This window comes from Corvus moneduloides, chromosome 3, assembly GCF_009650955.1.
Source record: "Corvus moneduloides isolate bCorMon1 chromosome 3, bCorMon1.pri, whole genome shotgun sequence".
NCBI classification, from domain to species: Eukaryota; Metazoa; Chordata; class Aves; order Passeriformes; family Corvidae; genus Corvus; species Corvus moneduloides.
In genome coordinates, this window is record NC_045478.1 from 53,642,218 (window position 1) to 53,653,260 (window position 11,043).

The 11,043-nt window shown below is 40.9% G+C and overlaps 1 protein-coding gene across 2 annotated transcripts; it reads left to right on the top strand.

Annotated features, from left to right (window-relative positions):
• The first annotated feature begins 1,393 nt into the window (after positions 1-1,393).
• GJA1 (gap junction protein alpha 1) lies at positions 1,394-10,733 on the top strand. 2 transcript variants are annotated; one of them, XM_032101581.1, is made up of 2 exons: positions 1,394-1,636; positions 7,654-10,733. In XM_032101581.1, the coding sequence occupies exon 2, from the start codon at positions 7,670-7,672 to the stop codon at positions 8,813-8,815; it is 1,146 nt and encodes a 381-aa protein (XP_031957472.1). In that variant the 5' UTR covers positions 1,394-1,636; positions 7,654-7,669; the 3' UTR covers positions 8,816-10,733. The 2 variants fall into 2 exon arrangements, with proteins under 2 accessions (XP_031957472.1, XP_031957473.1); XM_032101582.1 differs by having other exon boundaries at positions 1,395-1,636; positions 7,658-10,733.
• Positions 10,734-11,043: the final 310 nt, after the last annotated feature.

The window sequence follows — 11,043 nt, forward strand, 5'->3', positions numbered from 1 at the left end:
AATTGTCTCTGTCTGCAAGTGGAAGAAGGGGAATGGAAGGTGTGCATTGTAGTGTACTAGCTCTGTTTGTCACACAGGAGGCAGTGTGGCCTGCTATTAACTGCTCCTGAGCAAGAACCAGGATGGGTGTGTTTAGTTCCTAGCTTCAAAGCTCCCTGCTGAGTATATTTCTACAAAGATCCTGTCTTCCTTCTCTGGAGAGTTCTGGGTGAAAAGCAGTAGGGAAGAGCTGTGAAAAATAAGCAGTAATATCTAGGTTGTGTTGCGGAATGTAACTTTCAGTATTTCAAAAAGAAACTGTAAAGAGGACCCTTATCTAGGAATCTCTCCATGACCATTACTGGACTTCTCTCCTTCAAAGAGCAAAAAATACTTATCCTGGGCTACTGAGCCCAGAAATAGCTCTTGAGAATAACATGAGTTGAAACCCCAATGAGCCTGGTACCACCCCAAATGTGAAACTTCATGGAGAACTATCTGACCAGGAACACGTCTAGAGAAGCTCTTAAGAAGTCCCACAGAGCAGCTAATATCCCAGGACATGAACAAGGACAAGACCAATTCCTGATGGCGTTTGAATTCTATATGTGAGGAGTTTAACACAGAGAAATAAATTAATCTCTGTTCTACAGACAAGGCATTTTTCAAGGAGAATTTAACCAGGGTCTAGGCAAGAGCAAAGCCAAACAAGTTTTGTTTCAATTGTATAGATCAGTTTTGAAGCATGCTTTTATTCTGTAGAATATGTTCAAAAATTATCAAGAACATTTCTTCCCACTATTGAAGCCTGATTCACTGTACTATGCTTTATTTTCTGAAGTTTCCTGGAAAGAGTTTCCTGGAATGTGAGATAATTCCTTCATTTCTCCCATGGGATGGACACAAGCACACATGCACACACAAATAATAGTAAAAAAATATGTGATGTGTATCTACTGTGGAAACAAACGCTGCTCCTGGTGTGTACTTTCATGTGTGCACGTAAAGGAAATTGACCTCAGTAAACAAGGCTGTGTTCACAACAAAAAGAGTAGAGAGGGCTTGGGAGGGCTTCCTCTCCTGAGTGGAAGACTAGGAGAGAGCTAGGAGACAGCAGCCCCAGCATCCAGAAGGTCCACACTGGTTACCCACTGATCCCTTTCCCTGCAGTGAAACTCCTGGTGCACACCAGAGAGCCAGCTTGCCTCATCTGTCTCAGGCGAGCCCAGATCCGGTCACCGTGCCAGCCAGGTGCTGGCTGCTTACTGCCCATGCATTTTTTTTTGTTACATCAGCAAGTGTGGATTTCCACGCTCTCTTTCATGTCTTTCCCTGTGCCTCCAGTCCGCCCCCTCCTCCTCCCTCAGCTCGCAGAGCCCCTCCTCCCGGGCTGCCTCCCCTCCCTCTCCCCTCCTCTCGCACAGTCACAGGCTTGAAAACTTGTTATAAGCTCTCCCAGTGTTCCAAGTTAGAAAAAACTTTTACGAGGTATCAGCACTTTTCTTTCATTAGTGGGGAAGGAAGGATGAAAAATACAAAACAGCAGTAAACTTTTAAAGTTTAAATAGACAGGTCTGAGTGCCTGAGCGTGCTCTTCCATTTTAGTTTAACCCTCCAAAGAAGTACACTGATCCATTTTCACTGCTGATCAGCAAGGGTAAGTTGAAAGTTTTCCTTTTTTTATCATTTTGTGTATCCTTTTTTCTTTTCTGAAAACACTTCTTTTCTTTTTTCTTCCCCCCCCCCCCCCCCCCCCCCCCCCAAGAATTCTGTGTTATTGCGTTGAGGGTTGAGGGTTGAACTCGTTTAAAAACACACATCACTGAACAGCGTACATTCTCTTAAAGTGCTAAGTTCCAGCTTGGAGGAATTCTTTGCTTCCTTTTGTCATATTTCTATACATTTCCAGAAGTGCTACACTTTTGCAACTTGTAACCTTGTTCCGCCGAAGGAGGAACTGCGCCGAAGTTGTTAGTGCCGGACTGAGCTGCAGACTTGTTGCTGCAGCAAGCGATCGCTCCCCTCCGCTGCTCTCGGACTAACACAGCTCCTTTAAAGAGAAAGCCGAGGTGCGCTTCGCTCTCCTCTGTTGTACCAAAATTGCATCAGAAGTTGGTAACAGGGAGATCTTGCCCTGAATGCGTCCCATTCCTTCCCCACACGTTTTGCTTTCATATGGAAATCCTGATTGATGCCTGATAGCTTGAGCAGAGCAAGGTTCTTAATTAGATGCTTTATTAAATGCTGCAGCTTCTGAAGTGGTGACTTTCACGTGGTCTTCCTGATAGGTTTTTTTCCCCTTTTCTTTTAAAATAGATGTGATAAAATCCAGACATGGGTTATGGATTTTTAACCTGGTTTGTATATAGTTACTCTGTTTTAGCAACCTCAGTGAGGGATTTTAGCGAAGGAATGTGGGATATCATGATATGCCTTACCACGTTGGCAATGTCTGTGAAAGCCTTGGGTAGATATAAACGAAAGTTGTCTAGGAAGGACTGTACATAATCCCTATATGACACATTCCCTGTATGTTACCTTGAAGACCTAATTGCCAAAATGCAGAGAAAAAAATACTTGAGCAGCATCTCTTGGAGAACTAAAAACCTTTTTATGTTGCGAGACTTGGAGTGATTCCTTGTAACAGTTGTTGCCTGCTGCTCGCCAGTAGTTAAAAAGCAGCACGAGGAAGGAGAAAAAAGAGCCTTCAGCTGAAAGACAGACGAAGCACAGAATCTATCTTATCGAGTAACACACGAACAACAATATTGTGTGCTTATAAGTGTCCTCATATTTTGCCTTGAGATAACCAGCAAGCCTCATGAAGCAGCATATTTCCTCTGAGGATTTCTTTTTCATTTTTGTACATGATGCTTATGACAAAAAACCCTGATAATGAGGACAAAAATGGGATATGGACACCTTTCGCCTGACGGCCCTGTGTGCACGCGCGTGTGTGTGTGCGCATAGGGAGCGAGTTAGAGGACTTGCATAAAGCTTTCATCCTGCCATTTTTAACATCTGGACAGCACACTGCGCGGCAGAATTTAAGCCTCTAGACTCTGGGATGTTTACTGAAGTGTTTCCTTCAGAAACTTCAAAGCCAAACACTGGTGCTGACCCACAATACCTAACAAGCATTTGAACGGGAGAAAGGCGAGCAGCAGGCTGGGTTCAGGACAGGGAAGAGAGGGATGAACACAAGGGATTTCATTTGCGACATGAAGCTGAATGCTTATACACACAGGAGCACAGACAGATTCAACACTCTAAAGTTATCTCAGCTCTCATGTTATGCAAGCCCAAGAGATTACTTTTATTTGTCTCTGCGATGAACCAAGGCCAAGGATTCCTGTGGGCATGGGGAAGGTTAGAGGGCATTGAGCAATGCATCTGTTTCACTAGAAAGGTTGCTCTCTTTCCCCCAGTCTCTGGTATCTCCTTCCCATGTTACTCACTGAATTTGCCTCATGTAGAGGCACCTGGGCTGTTGTTTGTGCCATTTATGTGTTTAGACATCCAGATTTCAAGATCCTCAAGCAGGAACATTAGAGGGCCTGAGGCCCCCTCAGGGAATTCAGCATTCCTTCCCTTAATTCCAAAGTTAGTCAGGAGAAGGATGAATCTGGGCATTAACACAGAGGGTAAACCTGGCTTGTACAACTAGAGAATGTCTAAGAAAATGATTACAATTGCTTTTGCAAATATTGTTTATAGTTAAATGAGGTGGGGAGGGTACAGCATGGGAGAGCCAGAGGTTATGGGGTAGATCTGGTAGTGACTGACCATCAGCAGTACTGGCAGACAAAGGAAAAACCACACTTGTGACACTTTAAATTCTAGTTTCTGCGACCATTTTGTGCGTAACCTTTGTCCAGCGGATGAAATGAACTGAAGCTCATCTGCAGACCTATATATGAACTACACCTTCTCAAGGGAATGTCTGCAAGGCATTCATTTATTTTTGTAAGATTTCGAAAAACTAGCTTTCCCTATTCCAACAGGTCCAAACCCAATGAGTTGTACATCAACTGCTTTTTCTGTGATGCACGTTACTTTTGGGAAATTCTCAAGCTGATTTATGTTCAGGGTCCAGAGCCTTCTCTTTTGTAGTCTATGTGTGTGTGAGCACAAATAAAAAGATAGAAAAGGTTGGAAAACCAAAGCTTTGGCTGGTTTCCCAATTACTTCAGCTGCATCATCCCATTTTAGAACCCACTCTAACCCTTACTGCTCTTCCATCCACTAGCATCTGACCTTCTAACACTGTAGTCAGACCTGGGACATTACCACAGCACTGAGTTTGCATTATCCTTCCTGGAAAATATGAACCAGATGACATGATGAATGCCGTCCATAAAAAATAGTTCTAGAATTTCTTAATTGTGGCTTACAAATCAAATGTCTTATATATGTGGTCATCCTAAACCCATGCAGATGAATGCTGTTAGATCTCCTGCTGGTCTATGGATTTTTTTCCTGTCTTTACCCATACACAGTAGGACCTGAAAGAAATCCATCTTTTAAAGACTGGTATATTTTAATGTTAGGCCAGCGTTATTCTGCCTCAGAGAAGGTTATGATCCTGTAAATTATTAATCAATAGGAACTCATGAAACGCACATACTCATCATCAGCCATATCCTTAAATTCCTGAAGTACTGAATTTGTATCATTCAAACAGGCCAGCCTGTGTCATTCAGTGGACTCATTTAAGGTAATTGGAGGTGTTAAAACAAGCTAAAGTCCAGAATGCTAAAGAGCTAATTTTAAAGGTTATCTGCCAACCATTTCAAGCTACTTACAAAGCTAGAATACTTAAGTACCTGTTTGACACAAAACCTGTTTTTTTACCTGGTAAACAGATTTGTAATCAGTTAATAAAACTGGTCTTTCAGTGCCCTGAAAGTAAACAAGTTAGATCCGGTGAATGAATTTTCTCTACAACAAAGCAAAGTACTGTGTTTCATAAAGCAATGGAATCCACTTAAGAAAAGGAATAATATATTTGTGCCACCACAAGGTTATCTGATTAACAGTACAATGTTTTGAATTGATGTGGGGTTTTTTATCACTGGCAAAGGCTAGTATGTAACTGATCTCTTTTTTTAAAAAGTTGCTTTTCAGAACTATGTATGAGTAATTCAAACATGGAATGTTTCCTCCTGGAGTTTATATTGCCAGCGGACTCAAATGAAACTTAGCAATTTTGCATGCTGAAGCAAATTAAAAAATAGGTAGTAAATTCTCCAAATATTGCAGGTGTGGGATTAAGTAGGTCAAAACTGAAATAAATCATATTGCATTAATGAACCAGAGAGGAGCTTAATTAGAAAACAAACAACACGTAACTGCCTAGAAATAACATATCGTCTGTTTTCTTAATCAGGCTTTAAATCTGAAATAACATTTAGACAGTAAAAAAGTACTGAGTTGAGTCTGAGGAAAGTCTGTTAACCCAATAGTTTCTAGTCACTGGAAAGCTGACTAATTAAATCAAGAAGCTGTTACTTGAAAAAGGTTCTTTCTGTCCACTTGCACTTCTAGGACATGAAGCAAATAGCTTTCCTTTAAAACAAACTTCACATGTTGTATAGTTACAGGCTGTTCTCTGTTTTAACAATCCCAGCCTGAGGAGGAACGTGGTCACATTTCATTCCAGCCTTTCCAGGGACCTCTGCACTTCTCTGCCTGACTCCTTCTCTGCCACCCCAGCCCAAAAAGACAAACTCACTTTTTCTGGGACAGATGAAAGCTGAGGATGGCTGAGAGGATGTGTCAGAGACAAACATGCTCTGTGTGCTCCTCCCAGAAGAGACTTCCAGTTTTAAAAGTTTAAAGCAGGCTTGATCCTTTGATGGGGCTTTATTCATGAGGAGAGCTAATTACATGAGGAAGGGTCATCAGGCTGCAGTGGGTGAACTTCAGAGCCAGCTGTTTAGGCAGATGGAGGAAATGGCCCTGGGATATTTTTCAGGGGTTCAAAGATAATTGGCATTTCAGAGCTATCAGAGCGAGTACTTTTAATGCTCGTCTCCCATTACTCTCTCAGACTCGGTGGCAGGAATGGTGTGTTTTTATTTGGCATCTATTGTTACGTTTGAGTTTGCCAGATTTATTATCTTCTGTTTCCAGTGACTCACCACTTCTTGAAAGCAAGTCTCCGTGGTGCTAAAATTTCCTATTTTGTGAATTATCCAAAAAGCGCTTTTTCTATAAAGGACCTTCACTAGGGAATATGTCCATGATGCAGTGGTGAGGAAATCATTTGGACATTATCAAAACTGTTAATACCAGGAAGGGATTACTCAGCATCCATGGAACAAATATCTATGCCCAGCAGCATTCCCATTAAAAGGGAAACTTCATGATTATTTTTCCTTTTAAGTTCCTGATTTCACATGCTTTTTCATGTGAGGCAAGTTAAAATGTAAGTTTTTATAAGATTGCCATTCTCCAGTTGATAAAAATCTATAGTGAAATTTGTTTTTCCTAGGAATCTAGAACATCAAGCAAACCATTTCATTTCTTAATTTATATCATCATGCATATTTCCAGATATCCTGAGAAGCTGCCTGTGTCCAGAAACATGCACTTTAAAACTCAAGTCAGGAAAGACAGTTTAAACTTGCAGTGTTCAACACTTGGAATGCAAACTGCAAGCCAGAAGTCGCCTTACAAACAGCTTATTTACCTTTTTTTTTCTTGCTAAATCTTTTCTTTCAAAACAAAGAAGGAATTTAAATACAAAAAGATGCAAATACAAACCTGAAACTCCAATGAATTAAACAAATCACAGATAAACAGGAAACCAGTTCCTCCAATATGGTAACATGATCTTAGCTGTGTTTAATGTATTTACTATTTTCAGTTCCTTCATAAAACTATAGGTAAAGAATTCTTACTTTCATGTTTGTGACACAAATACTAATGTACAAGTTTAATTTAGACAGCTAACATTTTTTCTGAAGTTGAGTAGAGTATAAACTTGGCATCATTAGGAACTATACTCTTAAATGTGTTACACTCTATGAAGTGATAGGCAAGAACTCAGTTTAATATTGCTGTGTAGGAAAAACTGCGTGTATTTTGCAAAGGTAGAATTTTGTGTATGTGACCCTAATAACTTTAGGTTACCTATTGTATTTAGGTTATACTGTGGTTTGCTTTTTTGTTATCTGAAAGAGTGAACATAAAGATTACATTGAATGATAAAATCCACACTGAAACTGAGAAATCTTTCATATATTCCAAGAATATTTAGGCAGTGCTACTACTTAGTTCCACGCCCTGCTTCAGCTGTGTGTCACAGCTGTTTTCCACCTGAGGCAGATGTAGGTCATTGAACTGAGGCTGCCACCAAGGAAGCTGAGCCAACCACAGTGGTCACTGAGGGTAGTCATGGACTTCTTGAAAACTGGACTGAAATTAGGAACTTTTTCCATTGTGCTCTGAGACATTATATGTTACTTTCTCTTTTCAGTTTCTCTAACTTTCCACTTCACCTGCAGACTAACTAAAACTCCAGTTTCTCTTCAGATCATGTAAAACACATTAATTATCACAAAGGTGACACCACTGCTCTATTAGCATTGATCAGTGATTTAGTGTATCAAAGGTATTAAAGCTGTTCCTTAACCCATCCTGTTTTTTTTCCTTTGTGTCCTTGTTTAGCTAGCATCCTGTGAAGATGGGTGATTGGAGTGCCTTGGGAAAACTTCTTGACAAGGTTCAAGCCTATTCTACTGCAGGAGGGAAAGTGTGGCTGTCTGTCCTGTTCATTTTCCGAATCTTGCTATTGGGAACAGCGGTAGAATCTGCTTGGGGAGATGAACAGTCTGCATTCCGGTGTAACACTCAACAGCCTGGTTGCGAGAACGTCTGCTATGACAAGTCCTTTCCCATCTCCCACGTACGCTTTTGGGTTCTGCAGATCATATTTGTGTCTGTACCTACCCTTTTGTACCTGGCACACGTGTTCTACGTAATGAGGAAAGAAGAGAAGCTGAACAAAAGAGAAGAAGAGCTTAAGGTAGTCGCAAATGATGGTGTGAATGTGGATATGCATCTCAAGCAAATAGAAATTAAGAAATTCAAGTATGGGATCGAAGAGCATGGCAAAGTAAAGATGCGTGGGGGACTGCTCCGTACTTATATCATCAGCATCCTGTTTAAATCTGTCTTCGAGGTGGCTTTCTTGCTGATACAGTGGTACATTTACGGGTTTAGCCTGAATGCCATCTACACCTGTGAGCGAGACCCATGCCCACACAGAGTGGACTGTTTCCTCTCCCGTCCAACTGAGAAAACCATCTTCATCCTCTTCATGCTGGTGGTGTCCTTGGTGTCTCTTGCCTTGAACATCATTGAGCTTTTTTACGTGTTCTTCAAGGGCGTCAAGGATCGCGTGAAAGGGAAAACCGACCCTTACTCCCACAGCGGTGCCATGAGCCCTTCCAAGGACTGTGGCTCCCCCAAATACGCTTATTACAATGGCTGCTCATCACCGACTGCCCCTCTGTCTCCCATGTCTCCCCCAGGGTACAAGCTCGTTACTGGAGACAGGAACAATTCCTCCTGTCGTAACTACAATAAGCAAGCCAGCGAGCAAAACTGGGCCAACTACAGCGCGGAGCAGAACAGAATGGGGCAGGCTGGTAGCACCATCTCCAACTCGCACGCCCAGCCCTTCGACTTCTCTGATGAGCACCAGAACACGAAAAAACTGGCGTCAGGACATGAGCTGCAGCCCCTCACCATTGTGGACCAGAGGCCTCCCAGCAGAGCCAGCAGCCGAGCCAGCAGCAGGCCTCGACCTGATGACCTGGAGATCTAAGCTTCTTGCTCCAGTACTTGCTCAACTATGAAACGACGTGCATTGGAAGATGCCGTCAGTGCTGATCTTGTTCCAGTGGAGGTGGTACTTAACAGTCTCAAGCAGGAGATTTTAACAATCATTAAAAAAAAAAAAAGTAAAACAAACAAGCAAACAAACTTTTAAAATACTTGCTGGTTCTTTGGGGGGTGTGGGGTTGGTGTGGGGTGGTACAGTACACATTGATATTTAATGTAGCTGGTTTAAAGAATTTAAATACTAAAAAAAAGGAAAAAAGATAGGTAGTACTAAGGTAAAGGGCTGTTTTTCTAGAAAGGCTGTAAATATCTGAGTGTATGTGTATGTGTGTACTATCATGTTTGTTTCTAAAGAATCTTCCGTAATACTAAAACCCAATAATAACTGAACTCACATTTGTCAGGGTGAAGTGCTACCTGAAGATGAAAACATTTTTCCTATTCAACATGCAAAAAAGTCCAGGATTGCCTCTGATCATTTCCCTGTCAAGAACATTCCATTCTTAGAAAGTGCACTTTGAAGGTAAACTTTCCTACGTGGTTCTCCGGGTTGTCGGAAGGCTCCTGTGAGGACAACTTACAGTCTTTGAGTCGTTCAATTCAAATTTCAGGCATGGCCCACCAAAGAATACTTCAGTCACCTGCTCTTCCAGCCCTTCATGCAGGTGTACTTTGTGATGTGCGTAAACAGGACGGCTCCACACAGGTGGAACCCGCAACGACACAGTCTTGCCCACAGCGATGCTTGTGTCCTGCTACTCATGTAGAGTGTCTTTAGTATTATATAAAACACAGTTTGCTGCCACTTGCAGATTTAAGCATCAAGACAAGCAAGCAACTGCCTTTAGTGAATTTTATCACACCTTTATGTGTACTAAGAGTGTACGTATGTGTGTGGATGTGGAGGTAAAGGTATACACAAAACACCCTCAGAAGCATAGGCTGACAAATAAACGCACACAGGTTACTTGCAGTTGACACTTTCTCATGGATATTGTGAACATGTGGGCCACTATGGTGTTTACATTCTCTGGTTCCTTCAATGTAAGTGAAGCACATGTCGTTATATTTTTTTAATTCTATAAAATATTTTCCATGTATCCTAAATGGATGCTCTTTTAAAAATAAAAAAATCTAAAGGGCCTAATCCTGGATGTCTTGCTCTGGAAAATCACTCTTTAAAGTTGTTGGGAGTTTTGCCTCAACAAAGTCTGCAGGATCAAGCCCAAGATGTAGCGAACCATGTTCTTGCTGGCATGAATGATTTTCTTTTGTAGAAGTTAGGGGTGGAAAAGACCCATTAGGTCATCTAGCCAATCTCCCCGATAGGTAATAATGATGCTTGAATGATAGAAGATGTAGTACTGTAAGCAAGCTTTAGTCTTTTATGTGAGAAACTTAGAAGAAGTGCTTTGTGCTGGATTAATGATAAAATATGCCTACATGGCTTTTGCAATAACTGGTATTTTTCTTGTTCTAAATATTCGTATTTACTGAACTGCAATGCCCACTGAGTTTGACAGTTAGGTCTTTCTAGATGGCTCTAGCAACTTTAGTGTTTACAGTTAGATTATGTTTGAAATGCAAGTGAAGTTGAAAGGATTTTTAAAGAGTACAATTCTAGCTAATTTATTTGAAACATATGCTAAAGAAATCTACCAGTTTCTTCAAATGCATAGCCTCTTAGCTGAACACAGATTGACCAAGGAAATACATAGCTTGATTTCATTTTGCAGCAACACAGATAAATTGTTTCATTTAATACATTATATTAATTTGTTTGACATTCCATGTTAAACTACTGTTGTCTTCAACTTCATTGCATGTATGCAACCATAGTTTGTCGGATCATGTTGTCTGGAGAACATTAGTCAATAAAGTTTTAATTTAGTATAAATACATTTTCTAATTGTCTTTTACTGTTTCATATGTCCGTATATATCTTTAGTTTCAATCCGATAATCCAAACTCATTCCTCCCTTGTTCATTTTTCCCCAGTCACTCTGCATTTCAGAAGCATCCTTTCTTTAATCCATCTGGATTTACTTTGAACCGAAATTCCATAGAGCCACATTCAGATACCCTCACAACAACTGGAAAAACAAGCATTGTCTCTGCCACTCCTGAAACAAAGTAATGTTCAGCATGAAAAAATCTTGCCATGAGTCTCAGAAAATGTATATTTATTTGCAAACTATTATAAAAATGAGA

Excerpts from the sequence above, each read along its gene's own strand:
- GJA1 (XM_032101581.1), top strand. The coding sequence starts at position 7,670 with ATGGGTGATTGGAGTGCCTTGGGAAAACTTCTTGACAAGGTTCAAGCC.